This window comes from Canis aureus, chromosome 16 (assembly GCF_053574225.1).
Source record: "Canis aureus isolate CA01 chromosome 16, VMU_Caureus_v.1.0, whole genome shotgun sequence".
Taxonomy (NCBI): domain Eukaryota; kingdom Metazoa; phylum Chordata; class Mammalia; order Carnivora; family Canidae; genus Canis; species Canis aureus.
Window position 1 is genome coordinate 50,165,032 of NC_135626.1, and position 23,880 is coordinate 50,188,911.

At 40.8% G+C, this 23,880-nt stretch overlaps 1 protein-coding gene and 1 long non-coding RNA gene across 58 annotated transcripts in view; one reads left to right on the top strand and one right to left on the bottom strand.

Annotated features, from left to right (window-relative positions):
• The window catches only part of LOC144286865 (uncharacterized), a 42,325-nt gene extending 19,277 nt beyond the window's left edge, over positions 1-23,048 (bottom strand). For 5 of the 8 annotated variants that reach the window (XM_077853909.1, XM_077853907.1, XM_077853905.1 and 2 more), the window contains exons 1-5: positions 17,566-23,048; positions 14,727-14,798; positions 11,263-11,334; positions 6,586-6,657; positions 5,808-5,888 (exon numbers count right to left, since the gene is read on the bottom strand). In XM_077853909.1, coding sequence (XP_077710035.1) covers positions 5,808-5,888; positions 6,586-6,657; positions 11,263-11,334; positions 14,727-14,798; positions 17,566-23,033 — 5,765 coding nt within the window. In that variant the 5' untranslated portion in view covers positions 23,034-23,048. The remainder of the gene's footprint in view (positions 1-5,807; positions 5,889-6,585; positions 6,658-11,262; positions 11,335-14,726; positions 14,799-17,565) is intronic. The other 3 variants (XM_077853906.1, XM_077853908.1, XM_077853910.1) reach the window with 3 other exon arrangements.
• The window catches only part of LOC144286882 (uncharacterized), a 131,937-nt gene that overhangs the window by 30,109 nt on the left and 77,948 nt on the right, over positions 1-23,880 (top strand). For 49 of the 50 annotated variants that reach the window (XR_013354825.1, XR_013354829.1, XR_013354832.1 and 46 more), the window contains 2 exons: positions 5,810-5,927; positions 8,005-8,109. This is a non-coding gene — a long non-coding RNA (uncharacterized LOC144286882). Of the gene's footprint in view, positions 1-5,809; positions 5,928-7,012; positions 7,141-8,004; positions 8,110-23,880 lie in introns of all 50 variants that reach the window. The other variant, XR_013354823.1, reaches the window with a different exon arrangement.

Sequence of the window (23,880 nt, forward strand, 5' to 3'; positions counted from 1 at the left end):
AACTGTATTCATGTTGAACTTCATCTCTCCACCTGGGAGAGCTCCTCTGAGAATTACATTTTCTATTTTTATTCCTTTTCTCTAATCGACTCCCATGATGAAGTATTTAATTAGCTGATGGTCATTGAGACTTTAGGTATTTTAAACCATGTTATAGGCGAATCAGTGAAAACGGGAAAGTGAGGACATTTGAAACTTCATCCCTCCATAAAAGCAACGACAATGACAAACACTGGCAAACATAGAATCAATGTTTTAATCATTTTGGAAAATTTAACCAATGGGTCTACAGCAACCCAGAGAGCATTTATTAAGGGAAAATGTATTAATTTCTATAAGAACAGTGAGATCTGTTGTTTTAACTAGTTCTAGACCTCTGCTCTGTATCCTGATGGTAGCCTTGAAAAATAGCCCACATCCCAGGGGAGCAAAATGGAGCTGGAGTTCCTTAAAGCCTCCTTCCCAAAGAACTGTCATTGTTTTACCTGTCTAGTGAGTTTCCTGGAAGACCTCAATTGAGAACCTTGTCCTTGACCTCACTGAGAACTGCACAATGCTAGAAGCCTCTTCTTCTCAAGGGGCATTTTAAAAATATCATTATTTATTTATTTATTCATGAGAAAGACACACAGACAGAGAGAGAGAGGCAGAGACACAGGCAAAGGGAGACAGAGAGAGGCAGAGACATAGGCAGAGGGAGAAGTGGGCTCCCTATGGGGAGCTGGATGTGAGACTGGATCCCAGAACTCCAGGATCATGCCTAGAGAGGAAGGCAGACACCCAACCGCTTAGTCACCTAGATATCCCCAGGAGCATTTTTAAAAACACTTACAGGTAAATGTTTTAAACTGGCAGCTGTGTAAGGCAATGGATAACAGTTGGGACAAAAAAAACAAAAAAACAAAAAACAACAACAACAACAACAAAAACCCTAATCTAAAAGTTTAAAAGAAAAAGCTGAGAAATGAGATATCCACAGAGAGTTTGAAATGCTCCAACATATTCCTGAGAAACTAGAAGACCACAAGACATATTCCTAGGAATGTAGAAAAAAACCTTAGCACTAACAAATGGGTTCAGCAAGGTTGCAGGAAACAAGATCAATATATAAAAGTTAGATGTATTTCTATGTATTAGCAATGAGTAATCCAAAATGATATTAAGAAAAAATTTCCATGTATAACAATATTAAAAAGAATAAAATACTTAGGAAAAAATGTAACCAAAAAGTATAAGATCCATACACTGAAAGCTACAAAACATTGTTGAAATTAAAGAAGATTGAAATAAATGGAAAAAATGCCATGGTCATGGACCAGAAGAAAATATTGTTAAAATGGCACTATGCCCCAAATTGAACTATGGCTTCAGCACAACCCTTATCAAGATCACAGCTGACTTGTTTCCAGGCTAATTCTAAAATTCTTATATCAATTCAAGGGACCCAGAATAGCCAAGAAAAATCTAGATAAAGAACAAAAAAGTGGGAAGATTCACATGCTCTGCTTTCAAAACCCAATTCAAAGCTACAGTAATCGTAGTGTGGCACTGGCATAAAGATAGACATATATAATCAGAGAAGGACAAACATTATATGGTGTCATTCATTTGGGGAATATAAATAATAGTGAAAGGGAATAGAAGGGAAGGGAGAAGAAATGGGTAGGAAATATCAGAAAGGGAGACAGAACATGAAGACTCCTAACTCTGGGAAACAAACTAGGGGTGGTGGAAGGGGAGGAGGGCGGGGGGTGGGGGTGAATGGGTGATGGGCACTGAGTGGAGCACTTGACGGGATGAGCACTGGGTGTTATTCTGTATGTTGGCAAATTGAACACCAATAAAAAGTAAATTTATTATTTAAAAAAATAAAAATAAAAATGCTAACACTGGAAAACAATGTAAATCTCTGATGTTCTGTAAATTAAAAGTGAATAAACTGAGGCTGAAGATTTTAAAAAAAAGGATAGACATATAAACCAATGGAACAGAACTGACAGTCCAGGAATAAATCCTCACATTTATAGTTGACTGATTTTCAACAAGAGTGCCAAAGCAATTCAAAGTGGGAAGACTAGTCTTTTCGAATGGAGCTGGGACAACTATATATTCATATACAAAATAAGGATTCCTACACTTCATTCTATATATAAAAATTAACTCAAAATGGATTAACCTAAATGGAAGTGCTCAAGCTATAAAAACTCTTAGAAATCTTTATGACCTTGGATTAGGCAAGAGTTTCTTAGACATGCCACCAAAAGCACAAATAATAAAAGGAAAAATAGACAAATTGGACTTTATAAAAAATTAAACAGATTTTTGTGCTTCAAAGGACATTATCAAGAAAGTAAAAGACCACTCACAGAATGGGAGAAAATATTTGCAAATCATATGTCTGATAAAAGTCTAGTATCCAGAATATCCAGAACACATAAAGAACTCTTACAACTCAATAAAAAGACTAATAATTGAACTTTTAAATGGGCAAAGGATTCAGAGAGACATTTCTCCAAAGAAAATACACAAATGGCCAATAAGCACATGAAAAGATGTTCAATGTCTTAAGTCATTAGGGAAATACAAATCAAAGCTATAATAAGATACTACTTTATACTCACTAAGATGGCTATAATCAGATGGAGAATGATAAGCGGTAGCAAGATTATGGGGAAAGTGGAATCTTCATACATTGGTGAGAACATAAAATGGCATAGTTACGTGTGGAACACAGTTTGGCAGTTCCTCAAAAGGGTTAGACATAGAGTTACTACGTGACTCAGCAATTCCACTCCTAGGTATGTACCCAAGAGAATTAAAAACATATGTCCACACAAAACCACGTATGTGAATACTCATAGCAGCATTATTAATAATAGTCAGAAGTGGAAACAACTGAAAAGTCCAATAACTGAGGAACAGATGAACAAAAGGTGATGTGTCTATGTAAGGGAATATTATACAGCCTTCAAAAAGAATGAAGTGCTGGTATATATGCTACAACATGGAAAAACTTTGAAGCTAACAGTTATGTGAAAGAAGCTAGACACTCATTTGTATGAAATGTCCAGAAGAGGCAAATCTAGGATACAGAAGGGGAATTAGTTGTTGCCTGGGAGGAGGGAAGAAGGGGGTGGTCACAGCTGATGGGTACGGTATTTATTTTGGAGGGTGATGAAACTGTCCTGGAATTAGGGTGGCTGTGGTCTATCGAAGTATACCACTGGACTGTATACTTTACAATGTTGCATAGTCTATTATGTGGATTATATCTCAATTAAAAATAAAGAACTGGGGATCCCTGGGTGGAGCAGCGGTTTAGTGCCTGCCTTTGGCCCAGGGCGTGATCATGGAGATCCGGGATCGAATCCCACATCGGGCTCCCGGTGCATGGAGCCTGCTTCTCCCTTCTCCTTATTAAAGCCAAAGAAAACAAAAACCTCCAAAGGTGGTACCTCATTAATAAGCTCTTGGCATGTCTTTGAGGTGGATTTCAGATTCAAAATAGACTTTACCACACTGCTAACTTGTTCAGTCAGTATTTATCAATAACTTAGAGGCTTCATTCAAGAAGCTTACTGAGTTATAATTACCTGAAACCCAGGGTCAATCAAGGTCTTGTGGGGCCTGAACCTCATCTACTTTGGGAAATCCTGTCTAATAAAAACATGCAACATTATGAATATAAAAATTGCTAGGACTCCTCTCAAGACCTTTGAAGGGGCCTATGGAAGTGAGGAGCCCTGAAGTTAAAGCTTTGGTCAGTTCAAAATAAATCCACCTCAGCTAGGGCCTATACATTTTACAGACTTCTTTAATGCCAGAGAAAATATTGTTTCAACTTATAAACACCTTGGTAACATGTCACACAGGTAACATGACTAATTCAAAGGGTGGCATCTTCCCTTGGCAACTTGCCTTTGGAAAGAAATGCAATGAAGTTTATATTTCACTATGGCAGAGATTTCCTAAAGCAGACTAGCTTTGTCTATTAGAAAAATTTGACCTCAAACAAAAAAGGAGCCTAACCCCCAGTACACACTTACTGTATCGTGATAATCTTTCAGAAGGAACTGTGAATTAGTTTTCGAAGCTGTATTCAAGTCCCATGACATGAGTATTAATTTATTATCAATACTGGCTAGCTCTGGTTCTTTAATTACCTTTTTCTGTTATTTAAGATGCACACAGAAACTCAACACAAACAAGCTGTTGCTTCATCCATTAAGAGTCTTTTCTATCCCACAACCTGTTTGTTCCCTACTTTGTCAACCCCCTACCTTGTTACCCTGCTGCATGGATGCCCGCACGGCTCCCGTGTGTTTTCCTGTCAACATCTTTCTCCTTCCAGTATGAAAGTTTCTTGGGGACAGTCCCTGTCTTATTCTTTGTACCCCCAGTACTTAGTACAGTGTTGACATGTATTGGACATGGCACTCAGTGAATGTTTTTCAATGAATTCATTGATTTTTATCAACTGATTCCCCCATATTCTTTCTTGTGTTGCCCATATAACTATAATGAAAGTCAGATTCTTTCCTTTCCTTTCTTTCTTTCTTTCTTTCTTTTCTTTTTTTCTTTCTTTCTTTCTTTCTTTCTTTTCTTTCTTTTTTGGAAATTCAGATTCTTCTAAGAGACTCTTGGTGTGATAACATGCTTAGAAATAAAGATGGTGAGTTTAAGACAGTATATTGATGCACCAAAACCTCCTGGTGCAGAAACCCAATGAGCCTTTTCTCCGGGGTGTTCGCAAGCAAAAAACTGACCCTCTGTAGTCTTTTTCCAAGTTAGGCATCAGCAAATTAATGGGAGGAGAGAGGAGCCTTCAACAGATAGGCATCTGCAGGAACTGTCCCTCTAGCTCCAGACACACCCTCAACACCTTCATCTATCCTAAAATAAACTGTGTGAAATAATATTTCTGAACTACAAGACAGGTAAGATAATCTTTTCCAAAGTCACGTTTAGAGGAAGATCTTCACCTTGAGTCTAAAATCCCCCTCAGGCCATTGAACATCCCCCACTATGATTTGTTTATATCACCAGGAAATCACAGAATTTTCCAGCCGAAAGGGAATAACACACTTCTTATTGAAGAAGAGTCAGGAAATAGCCACATGGAATTATGCTACAGCAATGTATTTCATGAACATTTTTCACACAACTTAACACAAACAATATCTTTTACCATACCTCAAAGGTTCTTATGGCCCCCAGATGATTTACTCAGAGGTATACATTTTTTGAAAAATAATGTTCTGGGTAACTGGTGAGAGAAGTGCCCTGTGGCAGGTTCTCAGCAGTTCTTTCTGCTTTACCATTTAAAAGAAGCTGATGGCTGAGGAAGCACCCACACTTTTGCTCCCTGGAGAATTCCCCTACACTTAGTTCTTTGAAGCTTTATTTTGCATGCATTGAAGCAGTTAGGAACTTTGCCCATTAGCAGGAATCAAAGTTAAATTCAGAGGTGGAATTTGAAGGACCATGCCCCTATTGGAGAAGCATCATTGTCATGGATTCCCAGGATAGTGTTGACTTGGGTGTTATTTGCTTGGGGCCTTTTATTGCCCATACCAAAGCTGAGTACAGGGAAAGCTGAGAGTGCCATTTATGAGATAGACAAGCCTCTTGGCCTCTTTGTACCTTAGTTTCCTCATTTGAAAAAAAAAAAAAAAGAATGGATTTTAAGACATACTTTTCAGAGTTCATACTGGGCTTAACATCCACTGAACCAATAAATGTATGATGTTTTTACATATTGTTTGTCTGTTTATTTTTTACATGTGTTTATTTTCTATTTCACTTACAGCTTATGTAAAAACTGCATTCCATGCCAGGCCTGAAATGTTCCAAAGCTCACTTCTGTCAGTACATTGCAACTAACATTTCTACAAAAAAAGACACAAGCAAAAGAAGAAGGAAAAAAGGTATTCTTTCAGAACATTTATCCTTTGGCAGTGATTCCAATTTATATAGGATGAAACATAATCTCAATACCCTCTCCATATCCTGAAACTATCTCGCTATGGAAGATATGCCTTTTAAAATTTTTTTAGAAATTTAAATTTAAAAAATTTGCATGAAAGATTTATATTTTCATGTTTCTACATGTGTTGCATTAGATACAAATCTGTAAATGCTCAATAAATACTTGTGTTAGGTAATCTTTATTTCTCTAGAAAAATATTTCACATCAGCACTATTGACATTTATGGTTGGATCCTCTTTTTTAAGAGGGGCTGTCCTGTGCATTATAGGGTGTTTAGCGCCATCTCTGGCCTCTGCCCACTAGATGCCAGTAGCATATCTACAGTCTGACAACCAAAAATGTCTCCAGACACTTCAAATGTCACCTGGGTGCAAAATCACCCTAGTTGAGAACCACTTCTCTAGAATGATTCAGTCTGATCTGTATAATAATTCTTACACTAATCTTTGCTACAGACAAAAAAGATTCGCTACATAATTTTAGTAGCTTTCTACTAATAAAATTACAATCATATTTCAAAATGATTGTAGCAAAGAGGTTTACAATTAAGTTTAACAAAAATCCCAAATATAATGAAATTTGTATTTGTAACTTACATAAACTTCAAAAAAGGTAGTGGTTCAAATGTCCGTCTTTCAATAGATTGTATCTTATTGCAGGATAAATCTCTAGGAAAAGTAAAAGGAAAATATTGCCTCAATTAGCTATTAGATACCTAACTAGTAGGCTGATAGTATTGAATAAGCAGCTTTTGCCTAAACTCTGAACTTAAGGACTTGTTATTTGAACCTTCCAGAGCCCCTAACTCTCCTCATCTCTCTTAAAAGAGTCTCACTTTCATAAATGAAAGAAGTAACTACAGCTCTTGATAGATTCTGGAAGTAATCTTTCCTGAGAGCAGAAGAATTAATTAGAGGACATTTGAGGCCTCATCAATTTCTAGATTATGAGCTCAAAGTTTTGACCTCCACATAGAATTTCTTTCTTTATTTTGTAAAAGATTTTATTTATTTATTCATATAGACACACAGAGAGAATGAAAGGCAGAGACACAGGCAGAGGGAGAAGCAGGCTCCATACAGGGAGCCTGACATGGGACTGGATCCAAGGTCTCCAGGATCACACCCTGGGCAGAAGGTGGCGCTTAACCGGTGAGCCACTCGGGCTGCCCCTATAATTTCTTTTTAAAAAATATTTATTTATTAGAGAGTGTGTGTGCATGCACATGCACAAGTGGGAGGAGCAGAGGAAGAGGGAGAGAGAATCCCAAGCAGACTCCTCACTGAGTGCAGAGCCCAACAGGGGGCTCCATTTCAGGATCCAGAGATTGTGACCTGAGCCAAAACCAAGAGTCAGATGCTCAGCCAACTGCACCAACCGGGCACCCCTATAATTATAATTTCTAATATTAAAAGGGATATTCTCATTTTGGAACACCTTTTTGGTTTAGTTCTATTTTTCTAGGCCAATTCAATACCAGAAAAAATAAAAGATATCCTTTCATTTAAATTGAAAGGAAGTTACCCCTCTAATCAATACATAAATTTGAACTAACTCAGAATCATATCATCATGTTAATAGAAATTCATTTTTGGTTGTACATTTGCCTTAATATTCCATGAATTTATTAACTGCTTCAGTTGCAAGTGGTGAGACAACAAAAAACACCACATAGTACTGGATTTTTATTTGAAAACACCCATTCTTGATAATAGTTGACCCTCAGACTTCCATTGATTCCAGCTTAGTCCCTTATTTTCCACCTACTCTTCAGACTGGCATTGCCATCTCTAGTCTCTCCCTTTCTAATCCATCCTGCACACAGTCACCAGAGTAATTCTCCACAAGTGGTTCTCGAATGCCAGCATCACTTGGGCACTTACTCAAGATGCAAATTCTCAGCCTTACTCTATAGACTGAAGGAATCAGTAACTGTGGAGGTGGAGCTTATTTTCTGACAAGCCCTCCAAGTGACTCTGTTGCAGATTATTTATTTATTTATTTTTCTATTGCAGTTTAAAGCTTGTCCTGGAGCACTGCTGTGATAATCCAGTAGCGTGGCATGTTAATCCACGGCCTTCAAAATCCTAGAAGACTAGCTCTAATCTCCTACTCTACAGGTACTCAAGATATTTTTCCTGTATTTTGCCTTTCTCCCAGTCTCCTTTGTAAGCTTATTCGCCCTACAATGTCTTTCTGATGATACCCAATAGCTCTTCAAGGTCCTGTTGAAACAGCATTGCTCTAATAGCTTCCCTGATCCAATGTGAAGTCTTTTCTTCCTCATCTGTATTCCAAAACCAATTTATACCTCTCGTTGCCCATATCCATTTCTTCTTCTTCTTTTGAAAAAAACATTTAAAGTAGGCTTCACACCCAACCAGGGGCTTGAAATCATGACCCTGAGATCAAGAGCCACATGCTCTACCAACTCAGCCAGCCAGGCATTCCAATTTATTTTTAATATAGTTATTTTTGCATCCTTTTTCCTCTGAGCATAAAATGCTTGAAAGTATGGACTAGTTGTGTTCATCTGCATTGTCTACCATGTTTAAAACTGACACATGTTTCTTTCGTGTTGAGTTTAATAAGTTCTTTATAGATCCTGGAAAACTAGCCCTTTATCTGATACGTCATTTGCACCAAAGAAACAAACAATCCAATCATGAAATGGGCAAAAGACATGAACAGAAATCTCACAGAGGAAGACATAGACATGGCCAACACGCACATGAGAAAATGCCCTGCATCACTTGCCATCAGGGAAATACAAATCAAAACCACAATGAGATACCACCTCACACCAGGGAGGATGGGGAAAAGTAACAAGGCAGGAATCCACAAATGTTGGAGAGGATGCAGAGAAAAGGGAACTCTCTTACACTGTTGGTGGGAATGTGAAATGGTGTAGCCACTCTGGAAAACTGTGTGGAGGTTCCTCAAATAGTTAAAAATAAACCTGCCCTACAACCCAGCAATTGCACTGTTGGGGATTTACCCCAATGATACAGATGCAATGAAAGGCCGGGACACCTGCACCCCGATGTTTCTAGCAGCAATGTCCACAATAGCCAAACTGTGGAAGGAGCCTCGGTGTCCATCGAAAGATGAATGGATAAAGACGATGTGGTTTATGTATACAATGGAATATTACTCAGCCATTAGAAATGACAAATACCCACCATTTGCTTCAACGTGGATGGAACTGGAGGGTATTATGCTGAGTGAAATAAGCCAATCGGAGAAAGACAAACATTATATGTTCTCATTCATTTGGGGAATATAAATAATAGTGAAAGGGAAGAGAAGGGAAGGGAGAAGAAATGGGCAGGAAATATCAGAAAGGGAGACAGAACATAAAGACTCCTAACTATGGGAAACGAATTAGGGGTGGTGCAAGGGGAGGAGGGCGGGGGTTGGGGGTCAATGGGTGACAGGCACTGAGGGGGGCACTTGATGGGATGAGCACTGGGTGTTATTCTGTATGTTGGCAAATCGATCACCAATAAGAAATAAATTTATTATTAAAAAAATAAAATTGACACATGGACATAAAACAAACTCAAATATTTAAAAAATAAATATAAAGAGCTGGGTAGTGAATAGCAGAAACAAAATGACTGTGTAAAAAGAAATGTAGTTTTATGACTTTATGGCTCCCTCTTCTGCACCTCTTCAGCACTTTGTCATCCACTTAGTGCTTAGTGCATTATGGTTTGAGCTTCTGTCTATTTTCCTTGTGAGATCATGAGTTCCTATAGGGGTAGGAAGCCTGTCTTAATCATCTGAGTGCCTATGATACTGGGCATAGTGCCTGTCATATTAGCTTTTGATTGACCTTTTTTTTTTTTTTTAAATGAATGAGAACACTTCAGCTAACATAAAATAATTGGCTTACAAAGTATTTCATAGTAGTAGTAATGAAGTGCCTAATCCTTTGAGCAGTTTATCTCATTTGATTTTCTACAAACGGTGTTTGTAAAGTTTAGAGTCCAGATCACAGAAGTAGCCAAGAAAACCAATACAAGAGTGGCTGTCCCCTAAGACTTGGAAGGTTTGATAACTTAAAGGACTATTCTTAGTGTTTAATCATGCTCTTGCTCTTTTTTACCCACTATCCTTAAACCTTCTACATTTGCAAGAAGACTCTATTTGCTCAAGAGCATCATTAATAGGGATTAATGACTTACACAGCTCTGGATGCCACAGACAAAGATAAAAATTGAACCTTTATAGCAAAGAACATGGTATCTCTGTATGTATACCTAGAAATACTAAAGAAACATTTCCTCCTTGACAATGAGGCTGGAGAGATTTTATTTTATAATTAGTTAAATTAGGGGCATTTCTGATATGTTTGCTTAATGTAAACATTTCTAACCATAATACTTAACCATCATTTTATTTTACTTTAAAGATTTTATTTCCTTAAGTAATCTCTATACCCAATGTGGGTTTCAAACCCACAACCTCAAGATCCGAAGTCACTTGCTCTATCAACTGAGCCAGCCAGGTACCCCTTAACCATCATTTTAAACATCTATTTTTAATACTGGTGCTAGAATTCCCACTGAAATCCTTAATCTGCTCTCTTGGTAACTTAATAGGTACTTGATAATACTGCTTACATAATTAACCTGCTTAAATATTTAATATTTAAATGTTTAATTTAGATTAAATATTAAAAACATTCTGGGTTAATGGCATTCAAAATAATGTAAGTGTTCTATATTTTCTTGTCCTGTAGGTGACAATTTGAGGTTAATTTTAATTCCTCTCATTTTACTAAACCAACTTTTTCAAACCTTTTCTGTAAAGGCCAGATAGTAAACATTTTGGGCTTTGCAGGCCATATATGGTCTCTGTCATATATTCTTCTCTTTCTCTTCTTTTCTCTTTTACAGCCCTTTAAGAACGTAAAAATCATTCTTAACTCAGGCTGTATAAAGACAGACCTGAGCATGATTTGATCCATGAGCCATAAATTAAGTATAAATGTAAGCACACGGTATATGAACACTTACAAGACAGGTTCATATGTGCATCCATAATTGCTCAGACCTAATTACCCCTTTTGCTCTATAACTGAAGGGTCTTTTTCTATCTTTATCTTGTCTATAGAATTAAAAAACTGAAAATGCATGTGAGATATTTAATGCTAGAGATGGAAATTTATTGTTAGAAGAAATTATAGTGATTATCTAATTTGAACCCCATATTTATTTTACAGATAATATAACTAAAAACTCATAATAAGTGATTAATTAACTTACAAATACTGTAGGGATAGCAGGCCTTCAAATGAGTCCTTATGTAATTCAGTCAAATAATTTTCACTGAGAATTCTGAAAAATGAAAAGGTTATTTCTGCATCAAAATGCAAAACAACTACAACTATTCACTACACAGGACTAACTCCCATTTGGGAGGGAAACCTGTGTAATGGTGCCACCTAAATATACTAATTCTTCTTTAATTTAGGAGTACTGAGCTCTGCGCTGTTTCCACTCAAATCCTTTTTTTTTTCTTTATTCCTCTCTCTCTCTCTCTCTCTCTCTCTCTCTCTCACACACACACACACACACACACACACACACACACACAGCCATCCACTATTTGAACCAAAATGCATATTAATGTCTACTCTCTGGATCACAAAGTCTCTGCTAGAACCCTGGTTTAGATGACAACAATACTGGCAGAACTGACATTTCCTCCTCTCTTTTTCTAAATTCTATGTTGGAAGCCCCATACAGCACTATAGGTAAAGTCATTTGTTTTTTCCCCAACCAAAAAAAAAATTTTTTTTTGAGAACTAAAAAAATGCACATCAAGTGTACATAACATAAATATTCAGTTTAATAATTATAAAGCAAATACCCATGAAACACCACTTGTATCAAGAAAAACCCCTGCCAGCATCCCAGAAGGCTTCAGTGTGCCCCTTCCAATCACAACCCTCTCTCTGATTCCCCAGAAGTAACCATTATCCTGACTTTAATAATTTCTTTGCCTTTTTTAATTTTTTAAAAAGATTAATTGCTGGGAGAGGGGCAGAGGGAGAGAAAGAATCTCCAGCAGACTCCTGGCTGAGTGTGGAGCCCTATCCCATGACCCTGAGATCATGACCTGAGCCCAGTCAAGAGTTGGACACTTAACTGACTGAACCACCCAGGGACCTCAAATTTCCTTGCTTTTTTAAATGTAGTTTTACCTATCATATGTCAGCCATAAACAACATAATTTAGTTTTGTCGCTTCTTGAACTTTATATAAATGGAATCACAGGTATTATTTTCTATGTTGCTTCTTTCACTCAATATTATCTTATAAATTCATTATATTGTTGCATGTAGCTGAGGTTGGTTCATTTCAATACCTAGTATTTATTGCATGTCTAGCTACATGTGGCTACTGAATACTTGGGAGTGGCTAGTGTGACTGAGGAGCTGAAGTTTTTATTTAATTAATTTTTTTTACTTTAAAATACAAATGAAAAAACTGATACTCAACAGTTATTAGAAAATGTTTAAATATGTTTGCAACAATGTAGGTATGTGATATTACTTTTTCAACTGTAATTTTTATGAAATCTAAATACAGAACAAGTATTCTTGATAAAAGACTAGCAATCAAATTGAGATTTCAAAGAGTTACTATGGAAAAAAGAACATAAAAAGAACACAAACTCTCAATAATTTTTATACTGATTACATGATAGAAATGATATTGGATATTTTGAAGACAGTATAAAACATAGACTATCTTACTAATAATGGGTATAATAATTATATGTCGAAATAATATTTTGGCTATAAGAGCTAAACAAAATATATTAACATTTATGTCATCTCTCTCTTTTTACTTTTAATTTTTAAGTGGCTATCAGAAAATTTGAGATTACTTATGTGGCTTTATGGTTCAAACAAATAGTGTTCCATTTTATGACTATTCCACACTTTATTCATTCTACTGTTGGCAGATATCATCCAATAGATATATAGAAAAACAGGTTAAAATCCTGCCCCAGGAGAGCAGTGATCCATAGTTAGGAACCTCTGCTTACAAGGTATAACCTTCAAGCTGAACCAGACATCTGCAGGACTTACCACATTCGTGTTCTAGTATATAAATTCCCAAACACATGCTTTTTAAAAATTAATTTTTTAATTTCAATTCATTTTTTAAAAATATGTAATATATTCACATGGCCCAAAATTCCAAAGGTATATAGTACACAACGCAAAGTTTTTCTACTACCCTTGTCCACAGCCCACCCATCCCCCTCCATTCCCTAAAGAAAATTAACGTTATTTATTTCTGCGACAATTATTTTCAGTTTTCTTATAAGTTTGGGAAATAAAATATCCCAGTCAGACACTATCATGGAGAAATATAAACTACACATAGTATTTAAGAAATTCACAAAATAAAAAACAAATGCCTAGTTCTAGCATTTCTCCCTTACCAATAAGATATCAGACTAAGGGGCGAAATCTACTTTAGAGGGATCATAATCCCTATTTTTAGATTGCTATGATTACTGTCTTTTATTGTTAATTCAGGAGTCATTTATGACTTCTCTGCTCAAGTTGCACTAATGATATGACACCAAACTCTCATAAAAACACCAGTTGATTGCTTTGATTGTAATATTTTTTTTTCTAAAAACACTTGTGTCTACATTGACTTTTTTCTACAGATCAATTTTTATAAAAGATAACAGAAAATTGGCAAAGGACAGAAAATTCACTCAAGAAATACAAATGTTCAGTAAACATAGGTATTTAAATTTACAAGTAATCAGAAAACTTCAAATTCACATGGGACCCCTTTTATTCACGCATCAGACCAGCCAAGAAATGGAGAATATCCAGTAGTGGGTGGTATGAGGATGTGAATGCTGTCATGGTCTATGGGTTGGAGTATAAGTTGGCACAACTTTTTTGAGGGCCATTAAAATTTTACATCTACATAGTCTTTATTCAAACAATTCCATTTCTAGATATCTATTCTACAGAAATACCTGCCCACATACACAAAGATGCATGGTTGAGGCAGTTCACTACAGCAGCGCATGTGACAAGAAAATGGGACACAGTCTAAACATTCATCAATATGAGAATTACTATATACATTCATACTTTGGAATATATTACACAGGCATATACATGAATGGGGTAACCCCCTATCTATACACTAAAAGAAAAGAAATCTAAGACATAAGATAAAAGAATCAAAAGATTCATTTATAAGCATAAGCATAAGCAAAAGAATCAAGTTGTAGGAAGTTATCATTTATATAAAAACAAAAACAAAAACAAGGTAAGAAAATCCCACAACAAACCTATTTTGTTGTCTATAAATATGTATGTAGACAAATGCATGGAAAAAGATCTGGAAGGATATATACTAAATCCAGATAGTGGCTATCTCAGTGGTAGGGGATCAGAACACAAAGAAGATGTTCACTTTATCTATTCTTTCATTTTTATATATTGAGGATATAATCATGTATTCCTATATAATGGAAAATAAGTTTAGATTGACTCTAAATTTTAAAGAGAGCCTGTCAAATTCAATTTTCAAGATAAACATAGAATTGCCATCAATAGAGGTTGATTTGGGATATGGAGGGGGAAATACCTTTCCTCCAAGATACTGACTTCAAAATTTTTGACTAAGAAGGATCTCAGGATGCAGTGTTTTGTATTCGTATTCGGAGAAAATATACTCACAATTTCTCAGTCCAACGGTATGGCTTCCATGTATTCTCCTCAATGTAAGAAATAGCGTTTCCTTGGAAATTTCTGTGAAGAAACACAGTTCAGATCCTTGACTAGTTAGGAAAAGAATGAACAGAATAAGTAAAGAATCATAGGCAACCTTGGGGGAATATGCAAATGCAGAAAATACCAGCTTCTTAATATCCATAGCTATCAGCATCCCAGTTTGCACAATTAATAAAGAAATGTGGGGCCATTGGTGTAAACAAGCCATCTCCTTAGAACCGGAACTTCCTATTTGTCTAATTTCTTGGATAGATAATGCCAGTTAATTACTTTATGAATATGGTATTTTTCTCCAAATCACCTCTATGTGTCTAAAATGGTTCTTTCTGTAAATCAATGAGAAAATAATTGAACCGAAAAATGGCAAAAAAAAAGTATCAAACAAAGGTAAAGAAAACAAAGGTAAAGAAATCCTATGCCAGGAAACAAAGGTAAAGAAATCCTATGCCAGGAACACCAAAGCTTTGGCCCAGTGACTTCTTTTGAAATCTGTCCAGCTGTTAGGAGAAGTTAGAAATGAGAGGAACTAATATGGAGAGATTTCTTAGACATGTTACATAGGGAAAAGCAACAAATTACTGAGCAAGGAACAAAAAGTATTACCTGATTAGGGGAAAATTGCAAAGGAAAGTGATGGGAAGGACAGACACCAAAATGGTAACAGGAGTTATCTTATGGGTGGTAGGGGGGGTTGGGTGGGATTTTCACATTTTATCCTATATGCTTGTGACATTAAAAAAAATGAGAATGTATCCATGAATTGCAAGTATTTCAAAAAAGCTATGAAATGCCTGAGTTCAGTTTTAATCACTAATTCTGTATATGACTGAATCTTACCTTTAACTTATCTTCTTCCCTCAGCAACAACTTACCTATTCATTTGTTAAGGTGTTATTTATTCATGAGAGACCAGAGAGAGAGAGAGAGAGAGAGAGAGGAAGCGGCAGAGACACAGGCAGAGGGAGAAGCAGGCTCCACGCAGGGAGCCCGACGCAGGACTCGATCTCTGGACTCCAGGATCACGCCCCGGGACGAAGGCAGGCACCAAACCGCTGAGCCACCCAGGAATCCCCCCCCTATTCCGTTTATATACACATTTTTTTCAGGGGAGTCAGAAATAAGGCAAAACAGATAGCCATCTGCCCATCATCTGCCTAGTGGCCATTTCCAGTCAACCAAAATGCCTTCTGGTTGCTTTATGTTCCCTGATAAAAGATGCCTAAACCTGAATTTATCTCCCTCCAACTGGCTGTCCTTCCCAACTGCTGTATTTCCACCTGCTCATCCGGGACAGAAATTTCTGAGAGTTATAGTTGATTTTTCTCTTTTCTGGATGCACCCTGCCCACTACTCCCCTCAGCAGTTACGCAGTCTTGTTGCTTCTTCCTCTGTGATGCTTTCAGGATTTTCTTTCTACTCCTATCACAGCCATTCTGTTCTGGCCCCTTGTCACTTTACTCCCAGCTTTTGCTAGACCATTCTTTCTGGTTTCCCTGGATCAAGCTTTCCTCTTTAGATCTCTCTACATAGGGAATAGAAAACAATCCTCTTGTTTTAGTGATACATATGTCTTTCTGGAAAACTTTCAATGGCTCTCTATATCTCAGCATAACTTTCAAACCCTTCTAGCTGATAGTCAAGGGTATTCATAACCGTATCTTTCACTGCTTCCTAAGCTAATGTTTTTTTTTTCCAGATTTTATTTATTTATTCATGACAGACACACAGAGAGAAAGGCAGAGACACAGGCAGAGGGAGAAGCAGGCTCCATGGAGGGAGCCGATGTGGGACTTAATCCCGAGTCTCCAGGATCACGCCTTGGGCTGAACGCAGCGTTAAATAAATCGCTGAGCCACTGGGGCTGCCCTCCTAAGCTAATTCTTTTTTTTTTCTAAGCTAATTCTTAATTCCTGATCATTCTCGCAGCTGTGCCTTTGCTTAGACTATACTCCCTATTCTTGCTGTATTTAACAAATCATAGCCACTCTAAATCTCAGCTGAAGTTTTAGCTTATCCATGCAGCTTTCTCTGACCCCTACACTCCATTGATTACAGATTCTGGTGACTTACAGAACCTATAGTCTGTACTTAATTATAGGTCACCTGTCTTTCTATGCCTATTTCCTTTCTTCCCACCTATTATTTCATATTCTAAAGACAATGCCATACTTGCATGGCTGCCACAGTACTGAGTCCTGGGCGGGGCATAAAATGGGTGCTGTATATAGAAAACCAAGGGACAAAGATGAGTTCTAAACATAGCTGAGGAATCAAATAATAGCTAACACTCACATATATGTGAGGCACTGAAAACGTGTTTTATATGTATTAACTCACCAAATCTCACAATAATCCCACAAGGTAGTAACTATTACCCCATTTTATAGATAAGGAAATTGAATCAAAAGCTAATAAGTGACAGAACTCAATTCAAACCCAGGCAGTCTAATTCCGGAATCTCTACTCTTAACCACTTTTTTGTATATCACCAAGGAGATGGAAAGAGGGACATGTTGCTATAAAGATGGGAGAGTAGAGGTTAAGCGATTAAATCATGGGGCTAAAAAAACTGGATAAAGAATAAGGACAATTACAAGTAAACGAGTGCAGACGTGGGAACCACAGCAAACAGGAAAATGAAGATAAGGACAGTTGTCAAAGAAAAGGTAAAAAGAGAGAGTCAGTCAACATGGTTGGGGAGATGACGAAGGCCCAGGAAGACCTCAAAGAAAGGCTGCTGTGTCAAGCAGGAGGCAGGGAACAAATGAGAAAAGGCAATTCTTACAAGATGGTGAAGGTGTTGTTGTCCGTGTTGGGCTCTGGCACAGGCACTCTGCGGAGCCTCTGCTTTGGGCTGAAACCAGTACACGATAGCGTCTCATCTTTGCAGGTACAGAGCTCACATATGTTGACATTTGTGGTAACACTCTGTTCTGGCTGCTCAGTGAAAGTTGTATATGCCTTTTCTGGGAAGTATTTTGCAAAATGCACCACTGAGGGCTGAGTCGTTGGGGGGAGAACCGACTCAGATGACTCTGGTTGGTGACTTACAGTAATTTCCAAGTCCATAGGTGGAACAGTGACTTTAGTCAGGTTTGGCTGTTGACTCTGAACACGCTCTCGATGTGCAAGTGTCACCTCAAGGTCCGCTGGAGAAGGAGCTGTAGTCTTCTTCGTGGTTGCAGAATGTTTAGCCTCTGTAATAGGTTCTGGAGTAATGGTAAGCCCCAAGCCCCCATTATGAAATGTGATGCTGGGTGATTCTGGATGCTGGACTTCACCCTTACTTGGAGTTGGACTCATCACTTCCTGATGAAATGGATATTGAACTTTAACCTCCTTAGGTGGCTCTGGAGGCTGAGTTGGGGTCTCTTGCCTGGCTGGAGAAGGTTCAACTTCCATATTGGATCCTGCAGTTACAGTAATTTCCAGGTCCATAGGTGGAACAGTGACTTCAGTCAGGTTTGGATGTTGCCTCTGAATCTGCTCGAGATGCGCAAGCGTCATCTCAAGGTCCTTTGGAGGGGGAGTTGTAGTCTTGGTGGTTGTAGAACCTTCAACCTGGGTAGTAGGTTCTGAAGTTATGGTAAGTCCCATGTCCACAGGATGAACTGTGACACTGGGTAAAGTTGGATACGGAGCCTGATCCTGACCTAGGGTTGGAACTGTCCCCTCCTGATGGAATGGATATTGAACTACAACCTCCTTAGGTGGCTCTGGAGGCTGAGTTGGGGTCTCTTGCATGGTTGGAGAAGGTTTGGTCTCTGTAGTAGGTTCTGGAGTTATGGTAAGCCCCAAGTCCAAAGGTTTAACTTTGACTTTATTTAAGGTTGAATGCTGAACCTGAACCTGCTCTGATGGTGGAAATGTCACCTCAAGGTCCTTTGGAGGAGCTGTAGTCTGATGCAGAGTTGTAGACTGTTCAACCTCTGTAGTGGGTTTTGGACTTATGGTAAGCTCTAGGGCCAAAGGTTGTGTTGTCACATTTGGTGACCACAGGTGCTGAGCTTGATCCTGAGCTGACGTTGGAACTGCTGCCTCTTGATATATGGAAGGTTGAGCTACAAGTTCCTTAGGCAGCTCTAGAGGCATGGTTGGAGAAGGTTCAATCTCTGTAGTGGATGCTGGAGTTATGGTAAGTTCCAGGTCCAAAGGTTGAACTGTGACCTTAGTCAAGTTTGGACGGCGAGACAGAACCTGCTCGAGATGTGCAAATGTCACCTCCACGTCTTTTGGAGGAGCTATAGTCTTTTTCAGGGCTGTAGAATGTTCAACTTCTGTAGTGGGTTCTGGACTTACAGTAAGCTCCAGGTCCAAAGGTTGAACTGTTACACTGGGTGATGATGGATGCTGAATTTGATCCCAACCTGGTGTTGGAATGGTCTCCTCCTGATATACTGGAGATTGAGCTACAGTAACCTCCTTAGGTGGCTCTGGAAGCTGGATTGGAGTCTCCTGCATAGGTTGAGGAAGTTCAATCTCCTTAGTGAATTCTGAAGTTATGGTAAGCCCCAGGTCCAAAGGCTGAACTGTGACTTCAGTCAAGATTGGATGCTGAGCTTGAACCTGCTCTTGATGTGCAAATGTCACTTCCATGTCCTTTGGAGGAACAGTAGTTTTACTCACGGTTGTAGAATGTTCAACTTTTGTGGTGGGTTCTGGAGTTAGGGTAAGCTCCAAGTCCAAAGGCTGAACCGTTACATTGGGTAACAATAGATGCCGAGCTTGATCCTGACCTGGAGTTGGAACTGTCACCTCCCGATACATGGGAGGCTGCATTACAGACTCGTCAGGTGGCTCTAAAGGAGGACCTGGAGTCTCTTGCATCGTTGAAGTTTCAACCTCTGTAATGGGTTCTGGTGTTATGGTAAGCTCCAGATCTAAAGGTTGAACTGTGACTTCAGACAAATTTGGACTCTGAGCCTCAACATGTTCTGGATGTGGAAGTGTCACCTCTGGATCCTCTGGAGGAGCTAGAGTCTGCTGCAGGGTTGTAGAAGGCTCTGGAGGTACAGTAAACTCCAAGTCAACAGGTTTAGCAGTGACACTGGGCAAGCTTGAACGCTGAGCTTGATCTTGTCCTTGAGGTGGAACTGTCATCTCGTTATGGACTGGAAGTTGTGGTTCAACCTCCTTAGATGGCTCTGGAGGCTGAGCTGGAGAAGGTTCTGACTCTTGATGGGGCTCTGGAGACTGAGTTGAAGCCTGCTGCAGAATTGGAAATGACTCTAGCTTCTCAGGGAGCTCTGAAGGCTGAGTCTGTGCCACCTGTTGGGCTGGAGAAAGTTCTACCTCCTTAAGGGGCTCTAGAGGTAGAGATGGAGCTTCTTGCAGGACTGGAGAGGATTCCACCTTCTCAGGAAACTGTAGAAGCTGAGAAGGGGTCTTTTGAGAGACTGGAAGAGGTTCCACTTTGTCAGCAAGTTCTAAAGACTGGGCTGGGGATTCCTGTTGTGTGGCAGAAGGCTCTACCTCCTGTCGGGGCTCAGGAGATATAGCTGGGACCTGCTGGGGAACAGGAGGCTGAGCTGGAACCTCTGGTTGGGTTGGAGGCTTGACGTCTTCAGTGGGCCCTGGAGAATGAGCTGAGACTGTGTACTCATTTGAAGATGGTTCAATCTCCTTATGGGGCTCTGATGGCTCAGCTGGGGCCTCCTGTTGGGCTGAAGTAGGTTCCATCTCCTTAGGAGGGTCTGGAGTCTTTACTATGAGTTCTTGTTGGCCTGGAGGAAATTCATCTTCAAGGGTCTCTGGAGACTCGAAAAGAAGCTCGGACTGGGCTGGAGAAAATTCAACCTGCTCAGGGGGAACTGGAGCTTGAGCAGAGGCCTCCTGCTGCCCTGGAGCATGTTCAAACTTAGTGGGCACTGGAGTTATGAAAACCTCCAGATCTACAGGTTTTGCTGTGATATTGGGCAACATTGGATGCTGAGCTTCACCAGGACCTAGACGTGAGGATGTCACCTCATGATGTACTGGAGGCTGAGCTACAATATCTGTAGAGGACTCTGGAGGCTGAGCCTGGTGCTCAGGCTGGACTGGAGAAGGTTCTACACCTACGACAGGCATCTGAGGCAGAGATGAGCTCCACTGCTGGCTTGGAGAAAGTTCAGTTTCTTCAGGAAGATCTCCAGTCTGTGTTGGTACTCCCTGCTGATCTGGATAAGGTTCAACATTTTCAGCAGGGGCTGGATGTTGTTCTGGAAACCCACTCTTCACATGAATTTGTGGAAATTGAGTGGGAGCCTCTTCCTGAGCTGGAGATGGTTCTCCCTCCTCAGAGGCCTGTGGATACTGGGTTGGGGCCTCCTGCTGGGTTGAAGAAGGTTTAGCTTTCTCAGGAGTCTGTGCATGATGATCCTGGCTCTCCTCCTGTATTGAGGAAGGTTCACCCTCCTCAGGGATTTGTGGAAGCTCAGCAGGGGCCTCCTGCTGGGGTGGAGAAGGTTCCTTCTCTTCCTGAGTCCCTGGAAGTTGAGCCAGGGCCTCCTCCTGGGTTGAAGGTGATTCACCCTCCTCAGGAGCCTGTGAATCCTGAGCCAGGGTGTCCTGCTGGGTTGTGGAAGGTTTAACCTCTCCAGCGGTCTGAACAGGGGTCTCCTGCTGTGTTGGAGGTTTCTCCTGTGTGGGAGATTCTGGGGACTCAGTTGGAGTCTCCTGTTGAAATGGCAAATGTTCATTCTCCTCAGGGGACTGTGGAGGCAGAGTTGGGGCTTCATGCTGGGTTGCAAAAGGTTCCACATTAAGGGGCACAGAGGGCTGAGTGACAGACTCACGTTGAACTGGCAAAGGTCCCACCTCTGTAGTGGGTTCTGGTGTTACAGTAACCTGCACGCCTGCAAGTTTAACAGTGATATTGGGCAGGTTTAACTGTTGAACCTGATGGTGACCTGGAGGTGCAACTTTCACCTCATGATGCTCTAGAGGTTGAGCTGGGTGCTCCTGCTGGGTTGGAATAGGTTCCACCTCCCCCAAAGACAGCTCTGGTGGCTGAGCTGGTTGTTCTTGCAGGATTGCAGGCTCAGCCTTCTTGGGGTGCTGTGGAGGCTGAGTCACAGTTACAGTAAGTGCCAAATCTACAGGTTTAACAGTGACATTGTGTAATTTTGGCCGCTGAGCTTCATTCTGACTCAGAGATGGCACATTTACCTCCTGAGGTGGTACCTTCTCCTCTGGTGGCTGAGCTGGGGCCTCCTGAGGGGTCCAAGGTTCTACTTCCTCAGGTGCCTCTGTAGGTTGAGCTGAGGCTTCCTGTTGGACTTCAGGGGTACTTGAAGGTTCAGCTGGGGCCTCCTGTGGGCTTACAGAATTTCCAGCTTCCTTAAGGATCTCTGGAGGCTGAGATAGAGCGTCCTGAAGAAGTGGAGGTGTTTCTGTCTCTTCAGGGGACTCTGGATGCTTGGCCTGGGCCTCCACTCCAGGCACAAAAGGTTCAGGTTCCTCTACAGTGGACTGGAGAGGTCCTGCAGGGGTCTCCTGCAGGAGTGAAGAAATTTCAAGCTCCTCAGGGAGCTCTGGGGGTTGATCTGGTCCCCCTGGGAAATCCATTGGTCGGTTTTCCTCAGGGTATATGATATCCATACCAGAATCTGAATAATCGTCCTGCAGTTGTTCTAGGAGCTCTTTATTTGCAAATTGGTTTGGAGTTCCAATAACAACTTTGGCAAGCCTTCGATGCTGAACTAGATCTTTGTCCAGGTTTGGGGATGAAACAAAAAACTTTCTTTGGTTTAAACCCTGACTGTCCAGAGGTGGAGCAAGTATTTCCAATGACTGGTGATCTTCTGGCTCATCTCCAGTTTTCATCTTACTTTTGAGTGGAGGAGGTAGAACTATGGCCTGATTCTCATCACCCAACGCTGGAACCACTTGTAAGAGCCTTTCGTGCAGGGTTGGCTTGTCATTCAGATACTGATCTGTCTCTGGGGGCAGCTCACCATTTGAATCCGTGTCCAGGAATGGAACCAAAGTCTCAGTCAACTGCTTAGGCGGGGCCGATATCTGGGCTGGAGCAGAGGACCTCAAGTTATTAAAGCCCCCCCCCGCCTCTGCGGGGTGGGTAAGTGCCTGGAGCGATTCATGCAGGAGTTCAGAAGAGTGCGAAGACCAGGGTTCCGGGGGTTCCGGGGGTTCCGGGGATCTCCGAGGGCCGGAGGTCCGACGGGCCCACGCGGGAAGCGGAGCTGCCTGGCCCAACAACCACGACGGTTGCCAGGTAAAAATAAAAAAAAAGGAGAGGCAAAGCCTGGACATGATACTCTGCGGAGCAGAGACCCAAGCCAGTGGGGCGCTCGGTCTCGCCAGAGAAACCGAAATGTTCAGGGAGCCCGCTGACGCCCCCATTGTTAGCAACTGCGCGCCCCTCCCCCGCCTGCGTCCCACCCTTTATTTACCACCTTTGTGAGCTTGGCACAGCTGGGGTGCGGCTGGGCTCCGAAGCCCCTGGTTCAAGCCTCTTCCCCAGAATCCCCAGGCCAAGCCTCCCTTCCCCTGCAAAGGCCACCACTACCTCCCGCCGAGCTACAGGGAAGGATTTGGGCTGCTGGAGTCTGCAAGGACCCAGACTCCAGCCGCTCTGAGGTGTAGGGTCGGGGTGTGGAGCAGTTTCCCCAGGAAGCAGAAGACCTGGCGTCCCGGGAGATTCAAAATGCTAGTCCACTTCTGGCGGATCGAACTTGTCCTCTTCAAAGCTTAAATCCGAGACACATTCCTCCTCCCCCTGGCTGTACTGCTTCTAAGAAAAGAGGCTGACCTGAAGAATAAGCACAGGGACAGTGGGGAGGGGAGCACACTTCACGGTTACTCTGAATGTTGCCATTTCCTCTAAGTTCTCCCATCCGAGTACTAACCAGGCCCGACCCTGCTTAGCTTCCGAGATCAGACGAGATCGGGCGCGTTCAGGGTGGTATGGCCGTAGACTCCTCTAAGTTCTCAATACGCATGTCTGAGTTTTAATTCACTACTGTGTTAGGAGGAGGCTACCTACCACTGAATCAGCGATGGCTCCAAACTCCTGTGGGAGGGGCTTGGGGGCATGGGGGGAGGGGAGAGGTGAGCAATTCATTCTGGGAGTGAGAGTCTGAAACCAAGGGACTAGCCC